This window comes from Dicentrarchus labrax, unplaced genomic scaffold (assembly GCF_905237075.1).
Source record: "Dicentrarchus labrax unplaced genomic scaffold, dlabrax2021, whole genome shotgun sequence".
NCBI classification, from domain to species: Eukaryota; Metazoa; Chordata; class Actinopteri; family Moronidae; genus Dicentrarchus; species Dicentrarchus labrax.
The window spans coordinates 27,956,443-27,982,177 of record NW_026136715.1 but is presented as its reverse complement, the minus strand read 5'-3'; the positions used below and the strand labels follow the sequence as shown (position 1 = coordinate 27,982,177).

Genomic DNA, 25,735 nt, shown 5'->3' with positions numbered 1-25,735 from the left:
TTTTGGCATTTGTGTATATGTGTATGTGGGGGGGATATATAATCACAGATATTAAAGGTTTATTTTGGTCTGCTCAAACAAATAACTCACTTCAGTCATTTTCATAGCATTAAATTAGCAACTCAGTAAAGTACGGAAGCATATTGCTGAAAAAAGAAAAACAGATCTATATCACATTATAACGTGAAAGATTTATTATTACAATAAGATATGTTCACATTATTACAACATACAAACAATATACTATTTATCTTATGTGAAATGTAAAGTGATAAATTATACTGTATATAAATTATATTATTATATATTATATTATTACTTAGCCTTCCTGGGGAAAACAATATCACGTCTGCAACCCCTGGGGGCAGAGTTACTGCAGGGGGTCTAGTTTGTATTTTTCAAAAATACATGTACCTTTAAAAGTTATAACAGGAATATATTAATCTATTATTTTAATATTTTAAAAGTTTTTACTTTTTTATACTTTAATGTCTGAAAATACACTAAGATGAATGCAACATATTAGAAATTAATGTTAAAATTCTAACAAAATATATTAATCTGTCAATTAACACTTCATATTATAAGTTTCTGAAAATACACATTAACGTGACAACATATTATTGGCAAAGATAATTTCCACATGTATGGTTAAGAGTATAACAAGAATATATTAACTTATGATTGTAACGTTATGCATGGTAACAAGGTATGTTTATGGCACTAATAGGCCGCCCTACACGTAACGTTAGAACGTCCCGTTGAACGTCCCGTTGAACGTCGGAGCTCTGAGGCTGTTTTGAAGTGGCGATGTGACGTTCCGGACGTGATGCGGAGAGCTCAGAGAAGTTAACCCTCCCTCATAAACTTAGGTTTCACTTTTTGCAGCCATGCCAGTGTGGTTTTCGTTAGCGAAGCAAAGTGCTAACGGACCACACTGTGTGAGTGTAGGCAGCTGGGAATATAGCGTCGCACCGCGTCCGTCTGAGCGCCGAGGTGAGCTGCTCTCAATGCAAAATGCCTTTCTAAAACGTTAGCGCACCTAGCAGCGAGCTAACGTTAGCAGACACGAAGCTAGCCTGTGGTCGCGCAGCAGCGTTGGTAGCTAATGTTGCTGCAGTGTTATTGTAGCATTTATTTGTCACTAAATGGACCTCTTGCTGCCCGGTTATTATTTAACAGAGTTAACGTGTTTGTGTAAAATTAAGCCTAGCGAGCGGTTATCGACAACGTTAGCAAGATAGAGGAAGAGGCTAAAAAGAAGGCACGTTTCCCCTTTTGCTCTCGAAACTTGACTAACGATAGTTAGCTGTTGACTTGATAGCAGATGTGTGCCGTTCAGCTTCAGTGCGTTTTAACAGAACACTGCTGAATGCCGTAGGCTTTAATTTTGCCTCATGCATTTGTGTGGTTTCCAAGTTCTAACTTCTCCTTACTAAATATTATCCCTCCGTGTACATGTGCTGGGCTGGCTCTGTTAGCAATACCTGCCCTGTTAATCACTTCACATTTGCAGCAGCACATACTCTGTTACAGTGTCAGCTCTGTGTTCCAGTTCTGGTGGTCAGATCATCACTTCACTTCTGTGTTCTTTTTTGTGCTACACAATTAATTGAAATATTATCGAAATTGCAATATGGCCAAGTGCAATTTCTAAATTACAGAAGCTGAAATGTTTTGATAAAGGTCAAATGTGACCAAACAGCATTATAATGAAGTACTGTAGCTCTGCAGAGATGCTCTGACCTACAGATGTAATAAAACGTGTGTTGTTACAGACAATGTCACATCATCATGATTTTAAGTTTGGTTTTTGGGGGGGGTTTCAGTTAAGTGAAAAATTGTGATGCAAAAATTATCACTCCTACTCATCATGAATCATATAACAATATCTGGCAGTATAAATCGCGATGTGATTTTTTTTTTTTTTTTTTACCATATCATACAGCCCTACGTTCCTATGTGTATTGTTTTATTTTGTATCTGTCGTGTATGAGCTACTAGATGCCTACATTTCCTCTGGGATGAATAAATCACTCCTTCTATCTGTCTATCATCTCAATTAAAGCAGGAGAAGCTTGGTGAAAGAGGATGGATGGAGTCAGCTGGAGCACCACGAGGGCCCCAGAGTCATTCAGCCGATCCGGGACAGCAGCAGACACTCTGTCCAAGCTGGCCAGTTTCATCGCACGGGCTGAGACCAAACAGCACACACGAAACCAGAGGCAGCAGGCATCCCACCTGCCCACATACGTTTGTCAAGAATGTGGTAAGGGCTTCCCTTATGCAACAGATCTGTTGCACCACCAGGAACTGAAGCACACATTACCCAAGCCTCATCGGTGTCCCTCTTGTGGGCAGGAGTTCTCCCTGAGGTCGTCCTTACAGCTACACAAGTGTGATCGTGATCCCTCCCTGTGTGAGCTTTGTTACGGAGAATCACGGCTTGGTTCTCCATGTCCTGCGTGTTCAACTCACACCACGGATCCCGGCAGGCCGCAGGACAAGTCCCCTCACCGGCAGCCTCACCCCTTGGACAGTAGCCCTTATGCATGTGCCCCGTGTGGGAGGGGTTTTAGCCAGAAGCAGGCTCTGCTGCATCATCAGCAGGCTGGTTGCAGCGAACCACCGTCCCCGTCAGATATGGCTGATGCCAGCAGCCTTCCAGATGATTCTCCACCGGTTTCTGAGGGAGACTCTACCCACTCCGATTCGGAGTCCAGCAGGGGAGCTGTCAATATGTGCCAGTTCTGTTCGCGAAGCTTCCGCACAGAGGCTGGACTGCAGCGCCACAAACAGACCAGCCATGCAGAGGAGCAGCGGATAGCTCCACAGGGGCAAAAGACCAAAGGAGAAGGCACTGGTGGAGAAGCATGGAAAGGAGGGAATACCAAGGTGAATGGAGATGCAATACAAAGGCCAAAATCCAAAACGAAGCTTCTGAACTGCCGCTCTTGCGACATGGTTTTCAGGAGCACCTCTAAGCTGTACCTGCACAGAAAGGAGAAGCACAGCAGAGAGAAAAACATCCGGAGAGAGCCAAGGCCAGTCATCAGCAAGCGCAGGAGGGGAGGTGCGTATCCATGTCAGATCTGCGGTAAAATCTTCGTCCATCATTTGTCACTTAGGGCACATTACAGACAGCACACAGCCTCTGGCTTTACCACAATCAAAGGCAAAAGCCAGTCTGAAGGGTGCACCACCAAAGACTCCAAGTTATCAGAAAATAGACCAAATAAAGAAAGAACCAGTCTAGCAGGTAACAAGACTGTTAGGGCTGGTCCAGGGAGGCCCAGGAAAGTGGCCAGAGTAGAGAACAAAAGGACTGAACCAGGGGGATGCAGAGAAGTGCCTGAAGTGAAGGAGGAGGAGGAGGAGGAGGAGGTTGAGAGAGAGTTCCCATGCCCCTCCTGTGCAGAGGTTTTCTCTCTGCAGTCACAGCTAAGGGAGCACGTAGAGCTCCATCAGTCGTCGGTGAAGAGGAGACAGTGCAGCGTGTGCACCAACGAGATGGACACCTGTAAGTGGCCGGGATCAAAGAGACACAGGCTGTACCACTGCGTGCCCTGCCAGCAGGGCTTCTCAGCACTAGACTCTTTCCTAGAACACTGTCAAGAGCACCTGCGAGTCCGGGTGGAGGAGGACAGCATCACAGAGGGCTACACACATCAGGCCAACAAAGCCTGAGATTCAGTTTGAATGTCATCGACGATTGCCTTTTTGCCTTGAAGGGTTAGAGAGCAGAGACAAATGATGTTGATAAACCAGTTCATTGATTGAGCATCCTGAACATATTTTTAAACCCACGCTGTTGGTTAAATGTTATCCATACCAACATATCAAGGGTGAAAGAGAATGGATTGTTAAAGGACCATACTGGGGTTTTTGCATGTTTTAATTATTGCTTTTACTCTAAATCATACATACTTCACTGCCAACCATTTTCTAAAGCATACCACACATTTTCAAATGTTTTCTACATTCTAGCAGCCATATGTTTCTTTTTCATTGCAGTATGTAAATTGATTTGTGAGAGTTAGTTAACATTTAATGCTGAATTTTAAAGGTCCAGTGTGTAACATTTAGGAGGATCTATTGTCAGAAATGGAATATAATATTCATAAGTATGTTTTCATCAGTATATAACTGCCTGAAAATAAGAAGTGTTGCATTTCAGTTACCTTAGAATGAGCCATGTCAGTTGCCCGGAAAGAACAAAGCAAACACTGGCTGTAGATAGGGCAGATTTTCGCATGTGGCGATCTGCAGCAATAGGAACTTTTTAATACGTTTAAAAAATGAACATTTTAGTGTGTTCATGTGTCTATGGAATGTTCCACCATCTCTGAGTCACTTACAGAGCAGCATTGCACTAACAAGCTATGTTGTCGTAAAAATCAAACAAGACAAAAAGTAAATGTGGCCACTGCAAGAGGATCACATGTATGTTTAGCAGACAGCTGTAAGATAAATCGGAGTATCAACACACTAGTGGCCCTATCTACAGCCAGTGTTTGGTTTGTCCCTGGGCTGCTGTAGGGTCTTGGTGGACTCCACCAGAAGAGGACCTCCTCTCTCTGTAGATAAAAACAGATCATTCTAAGGTAACAAAATCACAACAATTCTTATATTGTGGTGATTATACAGTAATGAAAACATACCTATAAAGATTATATTCCATTTCTGACAATAGATCCTCCTAAATGTTACACACTGGACCTTTAATGAAATACACTGAAACCTGTGGCAGCCTGAAAAAACATGCAAAAACACCAGTGTGCTTCTTTGATAGTTTGCCATTACTGTCATGCCACTACTTAATACAGTTGACCGTGCTTCCCAAAAACATGTCAAAGTTGAGACGTGCCCGTACTCCTAACAGTGGGACTGAGGTCGTCTTGGTGATTTTTGGGAATTGAGGCCATCTGCACAACCATGATACGTTCTCGCCAAAGCACTGCCAGAGACATCTTGTTAGTCTATTTTTACACCAGACATCTGGAGTGCTTTAGCTAATTAAGGTCAGATTCTGCTGTATTTTAATTATTTTTTTCTCTTAAAAAATTGGCAGTAATTAGAGATAGATTGGTGGGAAGTCTGGTGTGTCACTTTCTGGATTGTCTCTGTCTTGTGTTGAACCTGGGTATTTACACTTGATCATGACTGCAGAGTCTCAAGTGCTGTCCCAAGGTATGAATGAAATCACAAAGTGTGAAATGTGAACATGAGTGTTTTTATGTGCTGTTTCAAGGTTCTAACATGTGGTAGTTGTTATTGCCATAATCTATAGATTTCAATGGCTGTCATGTATAGTTAACCCCAATACAATGCCTTTGGTTGTGGCCTGTCTTTGTAGCTGGCATGTTCTCGGGTGATATTAACTAGCTATGCAAACAGACTGATAGCGGCACTTCTTGTTGTATGTCTGTGATGCTTGAGAAGTACGCTTTGGTGAAGGAACTAGAATCAACAGGACTTCTTTTCTTTTTTTCTAAAGGATTTTCAGCTACTGTGAAAATGTAGAACATTATTTAATAGGTTTTGAAGCTTCCACTTTTTCGAGGTCTTTTGTAAATTAGTATATGGCTCTTTATAGATAACATAATAAAACTTAATTCTCATGATGATGTTTTGTCTCTTGTCTTTTTAATGATCTTGTGAATACAGTCAGGTTTTTCATACTGGTCAACTGGATAGTTTCTTTCTCTGCAAAGTGTTCCCTTCTGCACACTTTATTGCACTGTTTATATTTGTTTGGATGCTACATTTGCAACATTTACAACTCAGCATATTCTACAGCAGAGGAGAAATGATGACTGGCTAGTGGAGAAGTGGTAATACAACATCAACCCTCCATATTTACAGCAAAATATGACTGTTTTTGGTTGGAGAGAAGCACATATAAAATATAATGAACCACCAGGTGCTGAACTAGAGAAATATTCATGAGGTGTCCAGAGGCTGGCAGGGAGACTTTGTTGATTTAATCACAAACAACATCAATATTTTCTTGGAAAAGCCCACAAATGAAGATATTTGAACTCAAAAACATTATTGTGACACATTAGTGAAGCACTGGATAGAGATATCTTAAGGTGGCATTACAAATACATACATTGTTTTATTTCCTAATCTACACAAATCTTTCCAAATAGGTCTTTTCACTGAACTTAAACGTTTGTGTTGCTAGGTGGTCTCACATCATCACAACAACAACAACAACAACAACAAATGTAGTTTGATGATGTGAAGTAGCATGGCATCATGGGACTTGCTGTCTTCATTGTTAAACAACCACCACTACTGATCTGAACATCTGTCTGGTGTGACTCCCCTTCACAGATGAGGCAGTGACGTTATGTTTAGTTGTGTGCTGACTTCCTTCCTCACTCTGACGTAAACTGGATACCCGGAAATTCCAGCGACTAGAGGCAAATAGGAAACACAGCGTTACCCGTACACTTTTCTCTGGGTTTTTTGTTTAACAAAAATTTTTTTTTATTTTGCCACTGCCCCTTTAGATCTGCCTGTCCCACTCTATGTTGCAAAAAAAGGGTGTTTCTAAGTGAGAGCCTCTCATCAAATCTCATTGGTTTGTATTAAAATAGAAGCTCTTCCGCAAACAGCTACAGGAAGAAGAGAGCTGGGTAAATCGGAGTATCAACACACTAGTGGCCCTATCTACAGCCAGTGTTTGGTTTGTCCCTGGGCTGCTGTAGGGTCTTGGTGGACTCCACCAGAAGAGGACCTCCTCTCTCTGTAGATAAAAACAGATCATTCTAAGGTAACAAAATCACAACAATTCTTATATTGTGGTGATTATACAGTAATGAAAACATACCTATAAAGATTATATTCCATTTCTGACAATAGATCCTCCTAAATGTTACACACTGGACCTTTAATGAAATACACTGAAACCTGTGGCAGCCTGAAAAAACATGCTGGGCCCCTGGTAGCTCACCTGGTGGAGCCAGCACCCTGTGTACCAAGGCCGGGCCCCTGCTGGGTGCAGTGGGTTCGAGTCCGACCTGTCCGAATTAATGAAAATTAGCTATGAAGATAATATCTTCTAGTTTGACTTACTTTTGCTCACCTTATTATTAACGCTGCCTCATCCTGGCCTCATGGCGGCAGGCTACACGCAACAGTAAAGGAAGTTCTATGGTTAACTTCCGGTCCCTCGGTGCACGTTTTCCTTCCGCGGGTTTGTGAAACGAATATCGAACGAGGGACTTTGTCGGCGTTTAGAAGATAAAGACAAAATGAGCAAGGCGCACCCACCCGAGCTGAAGAAGTAAGTTGCGGATACCTTTTAAATAAACATGTTCTCTGTCGTCTGAACATGGTTTGTACTGTAAATGTAACCCTGCTACATCGTTGTAGTCATTGGAAACGGAGCTAACATTAGCTAGCATGTAGTACTTTGTTAAGCTAATGCTATTTTTCTTCTTTCAGGTTCATGGACAAGAAGCTTTCATGTGAGTACAGTTAAAAGCTGATCTTCAAACACAGTCCGATTAAAGCACACATGAACCCGTTTCATATGTCTGATTTCGGTGTTGTTGGTAATGTGAAAACACTAGTTCCATATCCTCTTAATGTTCCACTGAAGCAATATAAGTGTGAATCTTAAAGCTGCTCTTGGTAACATTTATTCAAATCATTTCTCATATTCACTGAAACTTTCACTATATCCTGACATTAGAACATGAGACAGATAATCTGTGAAACAATCTGCTTCCTCTGGCTCCTCCTGGTGCTCCTGATGGTATTTACAAGAATCCACCGGGCCTGAATGAAACCAACCAATCAGAGCTAAGAGAGATAGAAAGACACTTTGTGTTGGAGGCTTGAAGATAGTTGATTGAGCTATCAGTAGTGTGATGCTCTCCAGCATAAAGATGGAAACAGAAATTAGTGTTTGCAATTTATAGAAAACTGTAAGCTACAACCTAAAGAGAGGAAATGACCAAACTGATGCTGCTAGGACACTCCCCGCTGCCTCATACTATGGACTCTTTGAAGTGAAAAGGAACCGTGATTAAACCTGACTCATTTTGTTTATTTGTCTGGTTGTCCTTTAGTGAAGTTGAATGGAGGCAGACACGTGCAGGGCATCCTGCGAGGGTTTGACCCCTTTATGAACCTGGTGGTGGACGACTCTCTGGAGATGGGCCCAGGAGGACAACAGAACAACATTGGCATGGTGGTGAGTACCTCGGCTGGCCTTGCTCTGATTCTGTTGTCAGCAAATCCATGAAAAGAACAGGGCTGTGTCTGAAACTACTCCCTGTTTACTTCATTGGGCTTTTTTTCTTGTTTGATGTTCTGATTGCTTAGTTTGACAGTTATGCTCTTTGTTGTGCCCTCAAGAATTCTCACAACGGAATGATAGAGAGAGGTCCAAAGCATGTACGCTCCTATCTATGTGGAGGTTCAGTCAGAAATCCTTTTGATGCTCACTATAGCTTCAACGGTTTACTGTCATATAGGGAGTAGTGAACTAGTTTTTCTCTGGGGCCATTTTCAACCACAGATTAATCCATTGTTGGTGTTCTAGTGAGTTTTTCTGGCATTGATTTCTGTGACTGTGTCTTTCACAGACATTTTGACTTATAGCACGTGTACATGCCCAATGTAGGAGGACTAGTGTTAGGAGCAGGCTTCTACCACACTACCTGTCTGTCTATAGAGGATGCGTTCAGGCACAGTAATTTTTAGAGAGTTTGGACATTTTTTCTTTGTGATTAATGTAATAGTTGACAGCTAATTAATTAATCAACTAATCGTTGCAGCTCTACCCAGAACACAATTACTCTAGTTATGCAGGTTGCGTGCATGCACAAAGAATAGCACAAGAACTTCTGTCTTTAGAGAAGAAATAAGGCTTTCTATTACCAATGGTGGATAATGTCATATCTGTTTATAAAAAAACATGCAGTTAATCATCTTAACATACCAATATCTTTCAGATAAAGTTTAGAACCATAAAATACACATGATAAATAAATAAAAAATCTAAAGTTAACATTTAGTGTGTAGGGAAAAAAATCTTTGTAAAGTAAATGCGAGCTATTCTGTGACCTGTATGGACAGTCAGTCCCTCCAGGATTTCATGGACTTTTTGGGGGATTGTTGATCTATGTTGCATTTTTTGCAATAAAATTGGAGTGATAATTGCAAAATTCATTAAAAGTGAAGGCAACTTGTTTCAGTGAGAATGTTCTTAGTTCCACCTGTGGTTGTGACTGGTCCAAGTATTTGCAAAGTGAAAAATTCTCTTAAGGCCACCCCACTGTTTAATATGCCTGCTATGCATGCTCATACCAGACAAATCTGGGGATAATGCACTATTCTGGAAAGATGCTATTGGAAAGATCTATTCTGACTAATTTGAAATCTCATCACCATTTCTCATTTCTCACAGGTCATCAGGGGAAACAGCATCATCATGTTGGAGGCCTTGGAGCGAGTATGAGAGGAGAAGGCTGCAGGCGGAAAAGAGAATGATCCACACCTTTTTACATTCTGTTATCCCTTTTTAGTTCAGTTTCAAAGCAGAAAAGCAGTTGTGCTTCTTTGAATTGTAACACGTCGTCTTCTGTTGCCATCAGATTTCCATTGACAGGGATGTTTTGTTTGGATATGTTTTGAATTGTGATGTTAATAAATCTGTTTCTCTTTGTATTTTGTGTTTGTGCATTCAGTTTATGTTCAGTGCATTACCACTACAATTTAAAAACATAAATTCCCATGAGTATGCTCAAGAACCGGAGTCCTGCAGGTGATTGAGAATCAGCTGATATGTAAAGTTCTCTGATGCATTTGTGTGTGCTTATATATATTGTTGATGTAAAATTCAATCATATCCTATATATATATATATATATATACATACCTGTTTATAGACAACACATTAAAATGAGTAAAGAGTAAAACTAAACTCAGTGAAGCGGTTTTTGCAATTTAAATCCCTTGTCCTTTAAACACTAATTTTGCTTTTTAATAGTTCAGCTATCTTAACAAAACATTAAATATTGTAGACATTTTTTATATAGTAAGGAGTAGTAGTGATGGGTAAATGAAGCTTTTATGAAGCACTGAACCACTTGAGCCAATTGTTTCGAAAATGGGTTCATTACTCCAAGCTTCAGTTACAGTGACCTCTCCTGGCAAAGTGCAAGGCTGCAGTCAAATTAGGCTGGTTGGTGGACAGGAGGCTTTTAATTACATACAGGCATTCATGCTCATGCGCTCTCTCTCTCTCTCTCTCTCTCTCTCTCTCTCTCTCTCTCTCTCTCTCTCTCTCTCTCTCTCACACACACACCTTAATAAGCAGTGTTGGAGAAACTTCATAGAAAACACCTTGTACTGAAGCATCTTTGCTTTGATCACCCTTGGATTTAAAGTATCTTTGCTTTGAAAATTCTTATCTACATCATGTTCTATTTACAAATAAAGTTGATGAATGTGTGTATTGCGTTACTGAGGAGAGAATGCTTAGAAATATGGCATAGGTTGGGTGTGCTTGTGTAACTATGGCAAACACTCAAAGGTTTTTATTATGGTACATCATTTATTCACAACAGTTTTTGGGTTGAGCCGGTTTCTTTTCTTGCTCACAATTTCTTCACATTTGCGGTTATAAAGTGTTAAAGGCGCTCAAATTCAAAACTGTCTCAACCTGTCACCTGTCAGAATTGAGACAAGGCAGTGCCAGCGGTCCAATCAGGCGATTCATTCAGGCAATGAAGCAGTTGCTGCTTTTGACGGCCACCTCACATGATTTTTTTTGCACCAAAGCAAGCTTTGAAGCTGTGGTTTTATGGAATTGTAGTTCAGGGTTTGAAGCACGTATCGAAGCTTCAGTGTCGAACTGCCATCACTAAGGAGTAGTGGACGACCTCTGTTAAACAGCCTGTTAAACCTCTGCTAAACAACAATGAGAAGGAAACACTAAATCTGTCCAAAACAACTATTAAGTCTGTATGATTGTTGAAAAGTCATGTAAAAAATACACAATACAGACAGAATTGTATAAAAAGTTCCTAAAATATCAGGAAAACTCATCTTTGATCAATATTCACAGGAAATAATCTTCTTCTTCATCCAAGTCACTTAGTTTACACAAACTTCCTGCAGTTATTGGGTTCACTGTACAGTTGATCAGCTCTTGTGGGGTGTTCCTGGTCTGCAGTGGTCAGTACCTATCAAAAGTGCTCCAAGGAAGGAAAAGAACCGGAGACAGGGTCATGGGGGGGGCCAAGGCTCATTGATGCACGTGGGGAGTGAAGGCTGGCCCGTGTGGTCCGATCCAACAGAAGAGCTACTGTAGCTCAAACTGCTGAAACAGTTAATGCTGGTTCTGATAGAAAGGGGTCCGAACACACAGTGCAGAGCAGTCTGTTGGTATGGGGCTGCAGAACATTCCAACACAACTTGGCTCACTGCAGGACACGAGCCAGAGTGGGGCCCGGTTCCAGTGCCTTTGTAGGCTCAGGGTCACCCTAGAAAGGGCAACATTGCCACTATTAGAGGAGAACAATGTCCTACTCTTTCCCCCAATGATCCAGATAATAATCCTGACCCCCCTGCTGATGCACGAGATGGAAGAGCTGTTAGACACGTTCATGGACCTTCTTCATTGTAATTTCCAGCATTGTTCTCTCTGTTAGAGAGAACGAAGTTGCAAGTTGTATTGTGGAACAACACTATTAACTGAAACCAAAGTTATTTATAAAAAAATTAAATAAAAAGGTGTAAACCTCAACAGGCCTCTCTACATCTTCCCTCTCTGTGGCAGCTGATAAGGTGTCTTCATCATCCTCCTGTAATGAAACAGAATGATTGTGTTATATTCTACCCATTATGACAAATCTGTGGAATATTAAGAGTACTTACAACAGCATGGAGGAAGAAGGCTCCACGAGACAGATTACACCATCAGTAACTGGTGGAAGATGAAGATTAGACAGCTGATGATTACCCAGAAAAGTGCCCCACCTAATTTAATATTTATTTTTTTATTATTTTTTTTTTTTGGATGGATGAAAAGGCGCGGCTATGTTAAGCCAGGTGTAGATAGTCGGGATAAGTGCGTGTTCACGGCATACTGAACTAGACCTCGCGATCGCTCACAGAATCATTGATGGGAACATGAATAAGAGTCGCGCTTCATATTTCACGGCCGCTGAAAAACAGCTCCTGATGGAGTTCTATGAAGAGGTGAAAGATATAAGAAAAAAAAGGCAAATACCAATGCCATAATTAAAGAAAGAGAGAAAGCCTGGCAGACAATAACGGACCGGCTTAATGCTTAAGTAGTCCAAAACTGTACAATAATAAACAGTGCTCCACTGGAACTGTCATAGGCTCCAATTAAAGGACTAAAGGAGTTATTTTAAGTCCACTAATCAACTGTTGTACACTTTGCTTTAAATGTGGCAAGTAGAGGTGCATGTTACTTAAATGTAGAGTATGATTAAGTGCAAACAATTCATAAAGAACAAACTTGTCTGGCCATACCAACGGCCAATGGGTCTGACCTGTCCCAGAAGACTCTTTCAGGACTAAATGCTCGTCTGAGGATTAGGGCTTCCTCATCCAGCACATCCTCCAAAAAAGGGCAAGCCATTATGAAGAGGGAACAGGTGAATGGGAGTTGGATAGATAGATAGATAGATAGATAGGGGTAGATAGGTAGGTAGGTAGGTAGATAGATAGAAAGATATTCCTTTATTTGTCCCACAATGGGGAAATTCCAATGTAACAGCAGTAAAATGGATAGAGAGAAAACAGTATAAATAAACAGTAAGAGTAGGGAAATAATAAAAAACACTATGTACTATTGCCCTTGTCACAGATTTCATTGAAAACACCTTTGCAACTTCATCAGCTGTGTTTTGTAATCTCAATTACTGCAATAAACAAATATTTATGCAATCTGACAAGCAGTCTTCATTAGCATAACAATATAACACTTGTCCTGAGTAATAATACTACCACTTGAATCAATATAGAAAGACTGTTGCAATTACAAACAGCCAACAGATTTAAATGAAATGAGAAATGACAATATATATGTAATATTTTAAAGAAAGACCATGGACATGCTGTAAAACACATTAATAAATAAATCACCATAGTAACTTGGCCGGGATAAGTTTAACCTGCTTTCATGCAACCGACTTGAGGCTAAATTCAGCCAGGATAACCAACATATCCCGGGTTAATCCCATATCTTGGTTTTGTGCAATACACCTCGTAAACAGAAAAAAACATTTATAAACCTGGAATGCTGAAGCGGAGACAATAGGGGGCGCTAATCTGAAGGACGCACTTCCTCCTCCGCAGTTGGACTTTTATTTTGAAAGCCGATTGTCGTCATCGCGAACACGTTCCTTTACGCGGTGTGTCGTAGCCGTTTGACGGTATGTGGAAAGTAGCAATGTCGGAGGAGGTTGGGAAGGCGGTACGGTCGGTAGTGGAGCGGGTGAACCAGGCGGCGGCACGGCGGCCCAAGGTAACTGCAGCCCGGGGGTCTCCTGCTCAGGAGCACCGCTGCCGGCGCTCCACTCTCGGGCTCCGAAAATGTCGTGCTGCGGCAGCACGACTCGTTATGTAAGGCTGCCCAACACCTCAACCTTTGGATGGGAGAGCAGGCGGTGGGGCTTGTGGCAGCACTTTCATAACACCATGCATGGTCTTATTATAGTGGCAGCAGAATATGAGTGCGAGCTTACAGAGAGTCTGCATGATGCCTGATTTTATTACTGCTATTCGCCATGTTTGTATTCATTTACACGCTTTTGCTCAACCTCTCCTCACACTACAGCTTGAGTGAAAGATGTCCACTAGTGAAGATGTCATTTCCATGAAGTGCTCGCCTATTAGGTCATCTAGGTCAAAGCATGTAGGAATACACAGCATCTTTCCAATGTCATCCAGATGTCTCTCAGCAGCTTGTGACTTCCAATCGAAATCCTTAGTAGAGCTGATGTGTAGCAGCATCTGGACACAGAAACAATCCACACTGTAGTGCAGGATGCTGACAGGGCTGAGTCACTGTTCACCTAGAGCCTGAAGAGCTCGGCCACCTCGCTGCAGCGCACACTGAGCTCCTCCTGATGTATTCACTGATACAGATGAAGAATGAGCCTATTTTGTCCTTCCTCAGACGCTGCCAGCTGTGCCGCCCCGCCTCGTTGCTGTCAGCAAGACAAAACCCCCAGAAATGGTTGTGGAGGCCTACAGACAGGGGCAGCGCAACTTTGGAGAAAATTATGTGAGTATAGAACACTGCACAGGCCACACTTTCCAAAGTGTGGCTGCATAAACATAAAACTGTGAGAGGAAATAGCTTAGAGATTGACCTTGTCCTTTATCTCCACGCCAGGTTAATGAACTGGTGGACAAAGCTTCAGATCCTCTGGTAGGTTTATTTATAGCTTGATTTTCATCCCACTCCACTCTGTGACACATTTTTACAGTGTTTTTTTTTTTTTTTACTCCTCATCCAGATCTTAGGCTCATGTCCAGAAATCAAGTGGCACTTTATCGGCCACCTACAGAAGAATAGCGTCAACAAACTTTTGGGTGAGTGATTGTCAGTCCTCCTGCTCAAGCTGCGTTTAAAGCTGCAGTAGGTTACGTTTAAAAAAATAACTTTGCCATTAGGAGTGCTAGGAAGAGCCAGAGGAACCTGATTTTTATCACAGACGTTCTACTGTCAGGGTATAGTGAAAGTTTCAGCAAATATGATTACAATGATACAATGATGTGTTTTACTACTTTAACATACACTTACCTCATTATCTGACATTTAGACCATGTTTAATATGAACATCTGACATTATAACATGGGAAAGCATAATAGGTCCCCTTTAAGGTCATATTAAATATTGTACTGAGGATTAAAGCTGCAGTAGGTAACTTTTATAAAAATACATTTTTGTCATATTCACTGAAACTTTCACTATATCCTGACAGTAGTACATGAGACAGATAATCTGTGAAACAAACTGGTTCCTCTGGCTCCTCTTAGTGCTCCTAATAGTATTTACAAGAATCCACCAAACAAAAACAACCAATCAGAGCCAAGAAAGATATAAAGACGATTTGGGTTCGAAACTCGAAGATAGTTGATAGTTGAGTCCCATTCCCAGGGTCCCAAAGCAGCAAATATAGAACATTTCGGAAAATATGACAAAAAGTTATTTTTATAAAAGTTACCTACTTTTTGAAACAACACATGCATGCAACAGACATTATAGTCATAGAGATATTATAGTCTAGTCTAAGTTTCTTGGTAGGTACAATGACATACAAATATGATAAAAAAGTTACCTACTGCAGCTTTAAAAACAACAACCTTCTACCGAGTCTTGTCTTTCTGTCCCCAGGCGTGAAGAACCTGTTCCTCGTGGAGACGGTTGACTCGGTAAAACTGGCTGACAAGGTCAATAGCTCGTGGCAGCGCATCAGGGGAGCCAGCACCCACAGGTTAAAGGTCATGGTGCAGATCAACACCAGCGGAGAACAGAGTCGGTGTCACTTTTTTCTGTTCTCGATTTGTGCACGTCCTGTTTGCACACAAAGTCAGTTGTTTACAAACAGGATGTCAAATGTTTGTTGTAGGTAAGCATGGGCTGCCCCCTGAGGAGACTGTGAACACAGTGAAACACATTGTGTCCCAGTGCTCCGCCCTGGACTTCTCAGGACTCATGACCATCGGGCGCTACGGCTACGACCTCACCCTGGGCCCCAACCCGGACTTTCAGGTATGAAAAAAGGTTTGAGAGTAATGTGTTTTGAATTTTGTGTTTGAACTGTATTGCATGTCCGCAGAGTCTTCAAGCTGCTATAGGTCATTTTCATAAAATACGTTTTTGTCATATTTGTTGAAACTTTCACAATATCCTGACAGTAGAACATGAGACAGATAATCTGTGAAGAAATCAGGTTCCTCTGGCTCCTCCTAGTGCTCCTAATGGTATTTGCAAGAATCCACCAGGCCTGAATGAAAACAACCAATCAGAGCTGAGAGAGATGGGTGATTGTTATGTCATTCCCAGGTCTTAAAATACAGACTCAGCAATCATCTTCAGAACAACCAAACCCAAAGCGTCTTTCCATCTTTTGTCATTAAATACAAAGCTCAGGGATTCATATCAAGATTGCTCTTTATGTTCTGTGTTTGTGTTTAAAAAAAAAATTGCCATCAGATTCTGGCTGAAAGCTCTAGCATCGTCAGGCTGTAATCTCACCGTGTCCCTCTTGTAGATGCTGCTGAGTCGGAGGCAGGAGGTGTGTGACAGTCTGAAGCTGCCTCTGGAGGAGGTAGAGCTCAGCATGGGTATGTCCACAGACTTTGAACACGCGGTGAGTATCACTGTCTATCAGCATTCATAAACTCTTCATAAGTACAAATATGGAAGCTGGACTGAATTCCCCTCTCTGGAATTCCTGTTAGGCAATATCAAAAACATGATTTTTATTTGTTTATATTTTTATTGTCGGATTCAAGTGTCAGGTATTTAAAAAGAAACCCTTATTCAGATTGCTTAAATTCAGTTTATTCATTCAAATTCATTATTTTGAGTAATGGATATAGCTTTTAGAATATTTCACACTGACACATCTGAATTTGTGAACCCTAGAATAAACCTCAAAGCTGTAATCTGTAACATTTCTGTATTGAAGTGTCTATAAACTCTAGCTCTATGTTCTGTATGTAGTTGAGTTGTGTAGTTCCATCATCCCAAATGTCTCCAACAATGTTAAAACTCATTTTATTCAGGTAACGCTGCGTTTTAGTGGTCGCCTGTCGATGGCGTTATATCCCCTTTGTGCCTGCGTCAGCGTTGTGGTTGTCTGCCAGAAGCTGTCATACATTGACTGTTTATCCAGTCTGAAGCCACATTGTTACCATCCACTGTTTAGATCTTGGTGCCTTTCAACTCTAGATTTGAACCGGATGAAGGATTTTAGTCATCGGACGTCTGGATCTTAAGTTATCAGAGAAACAAGCTGAGCTAACGTTAGCAGCAGCTCGGCTCGCAGCCCCTCCAGGACGTCCTTTGTCTGCCCAACAGTGTGGGAGAAACAGTTATTTTTAAGGTGGAACTGCTTTATTCAGTGTTTTTAGTGGTTTTAATCAGCGGGCCTGTTTGTTTTGGAGAGGAGGAGTCCTCTGTGGATAACTGGGCTCCTGGTAGAAACCTCCTGAACCATGAACACTGAAGGAATCCTAACCGGGAGAAGCTGACTGCAGTGACAGCATAGATGGTTCAGACAACAATTCCCATGATTCCACACTACTTTACCATGTCATCAGACTTTGTCTTTTGTTATTGTTTTGATTTGAGAGACCCCCTAGTGGCAGAAATTACTTTCTGTACATTTAAAATGAAGTTTCGTTTTTTTGATGTTCTGCCTTTACAGACCTTTTTCACAGCAGCCATTTTGACATGAAATAGTAGGGTAAACAGGTGTTTCCAATGATGCTAATTAAGGTTTAATGTAAAAATGGCTGCTGTGAAAAAGGTCTATTGATAGAGATGAGACAGACAGAAAACAGTCTAGTACTGAAAAATCAGGATAGTTTGCAAAGTAAAATATTTTGATGCTGTAAATGCAGTGGTGTTTCAGTAGGTTAAATCGAGTCTCATTATTACAACTATTATTTGATTCCATAACGAAAGGATTGATGCATATAAGTTAGCATATCGTTCTCATTCAGACTCTTGCTATTTTTTCTGTGTGCTCCCATGAAGATTGAGGTGGGCGCCACCAACGTGCGAGTGGGTAGCATTATATTTGGCAACAGGGAGTATCCCAACAGTGCAGCCAACACTCCACAACCCAGCCCAGCTCCCAGCCCAGCTCCTAGCCCGGAGAAATCCGCCAAGATGGTGTCAGAAGAGGCTGCCAAGAAGATGCAGCACCTCACCGTGTCTGGACATTAGAAGAAGAGCTTCTTCCTCCTCTGAAATACCTTTAAGAAAAACGAAAAAGAAAAACACTCTTCACCTGCAAAGTGAAGCAGATAATTTCCACAAAGCCATGTGGAGCTAGGATTGCAAAAGTTCTTGCATAATTTTAAAGTGTATTTGCTTAATCTTGTTCACTTTTTTGTGTGCCCTTCTTGCTCTTTTAAGCATTCAAAAGTGGTACAGAACTAGTTCTACCGTTTTTTAAAAGTAGTGTGTTACTAACCTTTAGTGCTCTGACTTCCTTCTCATGGAAATCTCTCCTGCTAGTCCAGGTGATAGGTGAAAATAAGGTTCACTTTGTCACAATAACACGAAACTGTACAGTTTGAGGTCTGATACGTGTTCAGAAATGGAGCAATCACAGTGATGGCCACCATGGGGCCATTTTACTTTCCACCATAATCGCTGTATTTTGCATCATATCTCCGGAACCAGAGATGATAACACACAATAAGTGACCATGTTTAATATGAACATCTGACATTATAACATGGGAAAGCATAATAGGTCCCCTTTAAGGTCATATTAAATATTGTAATGAGGATTAAAGCTGCAGTAGTTAACCTTTTATAAAAATAAGTGTCATATTTGCTGAAACTTTCACTATATCCTGACAGTAGTACATGAGAAAAATCAGGTTCCTCTGGCTCCTCTTAGTGCTCCTAATGGTATTTGTAAGAATCCACCGAACAAAAACAACCAATCAGAGCCAAGAAAGATATAAAGATGATTTGGGTTCGAAACTCGAAGATAGTTGATAGTTGAGTCCCATTCCCAGGGTCCCAAAGCAGCAAATATAGAACATTTCAGAAAATATGACAAAAAGTTATTTTTATAAAAGTTACCTACTTTTTGAAACAACACATGCATGCAACAGACATTATAGTCATAGAGATATTATAGTCTAGTCTAAGTTTCTAGGTAGGTACAATGATTTTCTTCTGTGTCACTAAATTTAACATTTACTAGTCCCAGAACAGTTTTTTCTTTGAACATAAAAACAGACATAGACTTCACCTTTTCTGTGTTACAATGATTGGTTCAGGGTTTATGATGCAAAATACTTAATTTGGTTATGGCAGAAAGTAAAAGCCAAAGATTGTGTGCCAAGTTTAATCCTTGTATGAAAAAAGGAACATATCACCTAAAATTTGGTACGTCATCTGGACTATACAAAATTACTGGATAATAGACAAATGTACAACTACTGAAAACACGGTGACATATGGAAAATGATTCACCCGAGATAACAAGGATTCGTTTGGATTTGTTGTGATATTTTCTACCTTTCCAACCCGACATGTGACAGTGCTGAAATGTGTTCGACTGTGTACAGTGTCCCACAGATCGGAAGTCCACACAGTGCGATGTACTGTTTTTGTTGTACAGATGAAACAAAGACTTGATTTAATAAATCATTTATCCCTTTATAATGAGACATAGTATTGTGTGTTTGATATTGTTTCGTATGGTGTGCCAAACGTGTCAAAATCTCTATTCTTGATATTAACAAATCCAAGAGTGTTTTGTTTCTGTGTAACTTGTGTCTTGTCGGAGATGAAAGGGAGTGAATCTATGCAAAGTGGTGATTTTAGTTTTCCAGTAGATTTTCACACTGCAGCTAATCGTAGTGTTGCAGTGGTTTCTTCAAAGATGTCACAAGGTCAGTGTGTTTTTTCTGTCTCCATGAAAAGTGCTTTCATTGTCGGTGATGAAAAAAAAAAAAAAGATTGAAAAACTTGTGGTTTAGACGTGTGGTTGCTGTTTTAACGGGGCGTTTCAGCATTGTTTGGTTTGGAATCTGGCTCTGGGGCAAGCCAAGCAATAAATTTTCTTGTTGAAAATATCTGCCATTTGCTGTGTATTTCTTCTAGCTGGGCAAAGTGGCACAAATAATATGAGACAGACGGAGTTTTACCAGAGTTTCTTTATTAAGCACACGGAGGTAACATCTGGACCACAGTAAAAAAAAATTATATTTTTAGAGTGATAATTTAACAACTGTAAAAGGAATTCAACACCCAGATATGCTGGACTCAAACTATGGAAGTAAAAAATAGCTATATTAACCTACTGATTCACTGTATTCCCTTATAATAGAGCCCGGACAATATTAGTCTTTGAGGGGAAAAATTCATTGACTACCGATATGGCGGTCGATGAAGTACATGTTTGAGCTTGAAAATAGACCTTTTCTATGTGTTTTCAATATGACTCTGCAAAAGGTACTCAGAGAGCTGTTTTGTTAAACAAATAAATTTATGTTAAGAATATTTAAGTTAAATATTCTTTAACAAGTTGAATAATTTAATAGAAAGGTAGAAGCTTTTTCTTCTCACTCCGAGCCGTTTGCCACAGTATTTTAACTCACAGCGCACTCTGCTGGTTAAACTTTTCAGTGACAAATATATTACCACAATTATATTTTTCTGCGTTATATTCAGAAAATATCGGTGCACATTGGAGGACACTTACACCGATACCATACCGATATATCTGTGACAAGTCAATATTGGTTGATAATATCTGCCGACCGATATATCAGTCGGGCTCTACCTTATAATGATGAGAACTTCAATTAACAGAATTAGCAAAAGTATTAAAATGGGGTTGATAAGTAGAACCCAGGATAGAAATCATGAAATGACAGAGCAGATTTGGCTTAATCTCGGCAATAAAACACAGGCTACGACCAATCAATAAATAAGTTCTATGACACTGATGGAACAAAAGAAAAAAAACCTGGTGACACAACTGAAGGACTTAAAGACTTGAATAGTATTCAATCAGTGTAAAAGGCATTAGAAAATGGACAGGACAGTCACTAAGCTATACCTGTTATTTACAACATACAGTAGAATCCTGTTATTAACAGACGAGTATCACAAACTGTATCTACAGACCTAGCATTGGTCAAATGTACAGGAAACTGGACTCTGGCTAGAAACTATATACAGTCAGCAGGATGGGAACACTTCATTTTAACCTTCCATTTCACATTCATAAGCAATATATAAACACTTAAAAGCGTAGAGTGTAACATTTAGAAAGATCTATTGTCAGAAAATGTAATATAATATTCATAGGTATGTTTTCATTAGTGTATAATCACCTGAATATAAGAATCAGTTTTTGTTACTTTAGACTGAGCTGTTTTTATCTACAGAGGGTGCGGGTCCTTTTTGTTTTATAAAGGCCACCATGGCATGGCATTTTTGCGCACTTCGTGACCGCTGTAGTTTCTCCTTCACACTTGGAAGGGGAGGGTGATCCGAGACAGTTACAATCTGCAACTCTACGCTAGATGCCACAAAATCCTTAACACTGATCCTTTAAAATGTGGTTGTATAAAGTTATAAGGACAGTTTTATGTGTTTATTAATGCATTTGTCAACTCCTATACAGTATCTGTAATTGCCTTATAAACAGTAATGACAGTATTATACAAATATGAAATAGGACCTCTGTCTATTGTAGATTGATTATATTAACTGTATATATTTATTGGCTTTATTGAGCAAATATTCTTTTACCATCCATCACAATTGAGCAAACTCCATTAGCTAAGGAAGATGAGCCTGAAAGCTTGGGAAGAAAATTAGTGGATGGACCTTGAGCTGAGAATTAGAGAGCTACTGTATCTGAAATCAAGAATGAATCTTGAATCTCAATATGTCTTTAATAACAGTTTTACACCTGTTATTAATGATTAATAAACTGTTTATTCAAGTGGGGTTGCAAATAACCATTACTTTCATTTTCAGTTAATCTGTCGATTATTTTCTCAATCAATCAATTAGTAATTTGGTCCATAAAATGCTAAAATAAAATGTCAGTGTTTTCCAAAGCCCAGAGTGACGTCCTCAGATGTCAAAACAATTAAAGCTGCAGTAGGTAACTTTTATAAAAATAACTTTTTGTCATATTTGCTAAAATTTTTACTGTGTTTTGGTAGTAGTACTTTATGATATGTCTGTATATGACAGCCTGGGAATGACACTCAACAGTCACCCATCTTTCTGGCTCCGACTGGTTGTTTTCATTCAGGCCCGGTGGATTCTTGCCAATACCATCAGGAGCACTAGGAGGAGCCAGAAGAACCTGATTTTTTCCCAGATTATCTGTCTCATGTTCTACTGTCAGGATATAGTGAAAGTTTCAGCAAAAATTACAAAAACTTATTTTTATAAAAGTTACCTACTGCAGCTTTAATCTATTGTAAAAAAAATAGCTGGTGATTAATTTAATAGTTGACAACTAACTGATTAATCATTGCAGCTTTATTATGAATGCTTCATGGGAGGTTATAATTGTTTACAAAGACATTAATAACCACGTTAAAATGTCCTCGGTGCTGCTTACAACTATATTAGTGTGTTAGAAACCATTTATTAAGGGCTTATATATGGCTTATAAATGCTAAATTTAAATTAGTTCGAATAGAACATGATCAGATGGATATGTAAGGAATCAAGGCTAGGGGATAATATTTGTGTGACACAGCTGAAAGCATATGGTTAGAAGATACAAAACCTGGAAATAAAATGTGCAACACTAACAATGACAAATAATGGCCTATGTAAAATCAGTAAACTACTCGGTTATTACTCGTAACAGCTTTAACATTCTCATTCTTATATATCTATTGCAGTGGCCATTCGCTCCTGTATAACCATAAGAAACAGTCTCAGTTCACTGATGTTGTCTCTGCTTCTTCTTGCGCAGGAAGATAGAAAATTGACAAGTTCAGTGTTGTCAAGAAACAACACAGCAAGAAAAGGTAATTGAAGTGTTTTGCTACTGTAGTGTTGCTAACGGAAAAATAACAATAGCCTAAAACATTTACAAGGAAAACACGTTGCCCGGGATTGATAACTGCCTCGTACCGTTTAGGGCTGATATTAAGACCACTTGTCTCCTCCTGGGTGTGGGTGGCCATCTCTCCATTCTGCTCAGGCAAGTCTGTCAGCTTGTGTTGCTTCCTAATGGTGCCCAGAAAGACATTACACCAGTTTCTTGGCCTCAAAGAAGCTTTTGAGATGTTTCATCTGCCAGATGCCGGTGATGATGAGGATAAGCGTCTGAGCAATGGACCACCAGAGGACTCGCTGGTTGGTGCTCTCGCTCGTCATGCGAAAGCGCTCCTCGCGATACTGCAGAAGACACGATACACAGTCAAGTCTTTAGAGAGGTGTAACGGTATCTAACAGTTGGGAGTAATCCTGTCATCTCAAACATGGCTTGGTGTATTTTTTTTTTACTGACCCTCTGGTAGTTCTGCTCCTTCTGGATCTGTTCGACTTGGTCCAGCAGCTGTCGGACTCGCAGCTGCAGCTCAGTCAGTTTGTCCTTAGCTGCAATTTCAGGGTAGTTGTTGGTATGTTCTCCGACCTGAATATCCAGATGCACTCTCTGCAACATTGGGAGCACGGACAGATTGAAATCACGAGTTTAAAGACTTACTGTGAAAAACCTGAACCGGGATTAAGCAGTTTCATGAAGCAAATTTGAAGTGAATATGATCAGAGTTTATCGAGTCTAGTTTAAGAACAGATCACAAGAAAGAAAACAGACATGTGAAGACAGCACCGTGTGACATAACCCTGTAACAAAAGAGTAACCAAAAGATTAATGGGTAATCCTGCTTTATGAAACAGCCCTCAGTTTGTACTAATAAACATACAGGGTTTGTCATGGTCCTAGCATCAATACATTGAAATGAAAGTCAATGTCATTAGTAAGTATCTTTAGTGTGAAGGGAAAATAACTGGTCATACCAGTTTCCCTCCTGCAAAGAGAGCCATCTTGGTGGAGTTGGAGTGCAAACAGATCTGATGTTCTCCAGGAGTGTGGGAGGTGAAGGTAAAGCGTCCGTCTGAGCCATACTGACGAGAAAGGATAATCTGAGGGAGTAAAAAGACAAAAATCTTCTTTAGATTCTATATTCACGTGTGTGTGCAGGTGTGCTTTATAATACCACCTCCTCTGCCCTTACCTTTGTATCCGGATCCTTGATCTCCACATGCATCCCAAGGCCCGGGGTGGATGGGAGGAAGGAACTGGTCTGCTTGTCCCACAGCTGAGTCCTGTACTTTCCTGTCAGACAGGCAGAGCAACATAGACACATTCCATCAGGTCATCATTCAGAGAAGAGGATCTCTGTGGGACTGCCGCACCAGTAACAGTAATAGAATTAAATTATAATGACACTAATGAAAACATAGTTAGGTATATTCAATTTCTGCCAATAGATCCTCCTAAATGTAACACACTGGACCTTTAAGTTTGGCAGTCCGAGGGAATAGATTTGGGCACCAATGGCACTCAATGCAGCCCCATCACTGCACTCAGATCTCCAGTTCCACAGCATACAAACAATGGAGGTGATCCAATGAGTGAAACTGTTGGCATCATCCTAGGAATTCTAGTTGACCTCTGGATATTTTCTGTTTATCCCACGTATTTACATGTATAAATACATATAAATATGTAAGTTAATATAGCATAAATGTTGAAACATAATATAAATATAAGAGCACAGTAATTTAGATTTACTGTATTGTGCAGACAATAAACAGGATGTGCAATGTGGCCGGTGCACAGATTGCTATATGACTGATGGTAGGTGTAAGCTTTGTATTGGGAACTGTCACTCATCATCACAATATTATGGTATTAAATGGATGTACACATATCACTCGCGTCCCCTTTGCTTCCAGGTAGAAAACTCTGCTTATATACAGCTTTTAAAGCTCCCAGTTCCTGATACCTACCATCGCCAGCAGCTGTCGTGAAGGAGAGGTCATTTACAAGGAAACACTCTCTCTTAAATATACGATGACACAAGTCCAACTGTTTCATATATTACAGTCATCATTCTGAGTATGAAACATGAACTCAGCTGTAATGCTATCGCTCAATGACAGAATATATGCAAAAGGCTAACCAGCAGCTACAGAAAGCTACAGAAAACAGTAACTGTTTGTAAGCAGTCTAAATACTGCCGTTTTCTTCCAACTGTCGGCTCTTTTTGTCGCTACTAGTGCCACATTCAGCATCTTAGCTGCAGCCAGCTGTTAGCGGGCACTGCTACTTAGCTACGGCAAGCTCAAGAGCCCACAGCAGCTTAGCTTACCAATAACCATGGTCTCGTCTGGGATTTCTTCAATGAAGCATTTTTTCTCTGTCTCTCCTATGTGGAAGTACAGTGCGTAACTTGGATGAATCCAAGCTAATAGTAGGAGAACTCCAGCGGGGGTAGAGAGCATCGTAACGTTAGCTTCTGGCACTTTGCGCACATCAGCAGAAGAAGCTGTGATGCGGCAGCAGCTACTGCGGAAGAAGGACGGGGGATTTCCTGAGGGAGGGGCTCAATTGTGCCCTGAGTTCAGCCTCTCAGGCAGGACTCACTTCCAGCCTGAAAACTAGCGGTGCACGGTATGGAGTTATTCCCAACCCACAAGATTACCGATCATTTCGCATTTTTGTATTTTAAAAATAAATTATGCACAGTATGCATTCCTGAGGGTAAGAGATGTAAGTTAGTGAGCAAAGATGGATGATTCAATATTCCATAGCTCTTTCTTATGAAGCAGAAGGAGTAGATACGTTTCAAAGACTTTAATGAGGAATTTTAACTTTTTTGCAAAGCAGACAAACTTGATTTACTTTTTATACATATCTGGAGGGGATCTTTAAGTAAATGTACTTAGTTACATTTCACCACTGCTGTCAGCAAT

At 40.3% G+C, this 25,735-nt stretch overlaps 4 protein-coding genes and 1 long non-coding RNA gene across 6 annotated transcripts; 3 read left to right on the top strand and 2 right to left on the bottom strand.

The window, feature by feature from the left end:
- Positions 1-793: 793 nt before the first annotated feature.
- On the top strand, positions 794-5,627 carry si:ch211-148l7.4 (uncharacterized protein LOC563603 homolog). 2 transcript variants are annotated; one of them, XM_051426047.1, is made up of 2 exons: positions 794-996; positions 2,072-5,627. In XM_051426047.1, the coding sequence occupies exon 2, from the start codon at positions 2,092-2,094 to the stop codon at positions 3,685-3,687; it is 1,596 nt and encodes a 531-aa protein (XP_051282007.1). In that variant the 5' UTR covers positions 794-996; positions 2,072-2,091; the 3' UTR covers positions 3,688-5,627. The 2 variants fall into 2 exon arrangements, with proteins under 2 accessions (XP_051282007.1, XP_051282006.1); XM_051426046.1 differs by having other exon boundaries at positions 2,069-5,627.
- A 1,423-nt stretch (positions 5,628-7,050) lies between these two features.
- On the top strand, positions 7,051-9,690 carry snrpg (small nuclear ribonucleoprotein polypeptide G). The gene is made up of 4 exons (XM_051426112.1): positions 7,051-7,297; positions 7,459-7,481; positions 8,088-8,212; positions 9,431-9,690. Exons 1-4 carry the CDS (start codon positions 7,266-7,268, stop codon positions 9,479-9,481), a joined length of 231 nt encoding a protein of 76 aa, XP_051282072.1. The 5' UTR covers positions 7,051-7,265; the 3' UTR covers positions 9,482-9,690.
- Positions 9,691-10,559: 869 nt separating this feature from the next.
- Positions 10,560-13,430, bottom strand: LOC127377850 (uncharacterized). The gene is made up of 4 exons (XR_007887779.1): positions 13,293-13,430; positions 11,905-11,953; positions 11,769-11,831; positions 10,560-11,671 (listed from the first exon to the last, which is right to left on the bottom strand). It is a non-coding gene; the product is annotated as an uncharacterized LOC127377850 (long non-coding RNA).
- Positions 13,366-19,432, top strand: plpbp (pyridoxal phosphate binding protein). The gene is made up of 8 exons (XM_051426088.1): positions 13,366-13,525; positions 14,180-14,287; positions 14,399-14,434; positions 14,523-14,598; positions 15,405-15,545; positions 15,640-15,782; positions 16,285-16,383; positions 17,778-19,432. Exons 1-8 carry the CDS (start codon positions 13,436-13,438, stop codon positions 17,967-17,969), a joined length of 885 nt encoding a protein of 294 aa, XP_051282048.1. The 5' UTR covers positions 13,366-13,435; the 3' UTR covers positions 17,970-19,432.
- Positions 19,433-19,905: 473 nt separating this feature from the next.
- Positions 19,906-25,343, bottom strand: tmed4 (transmembrane p24 trafficking protein 4). The gene is made up of 5 exons (XM_051426095.1): positions 25,132-25,343; positions 23,992-24,092; positions 23,774-23,899; positions 23,262-23,408; positions 19,906-23,149 (listed from the first exon to the last, which is right to left on the bottom strand). The coding sequence occupies exons 1-5, from the start codon at positions 25,262-25,264 to the stop codon at positions 23,000-23,002; spliced, it is 657 nt and encodes a 218-aa protein (XP_051282055.1). The 5' UTR covers positions 25,265-25,343; the 3' UTR covers positions 19,906-22,999.
- Between the last annotated feature and the right edge of the window lie 392 nt (positions 25,344-25,735).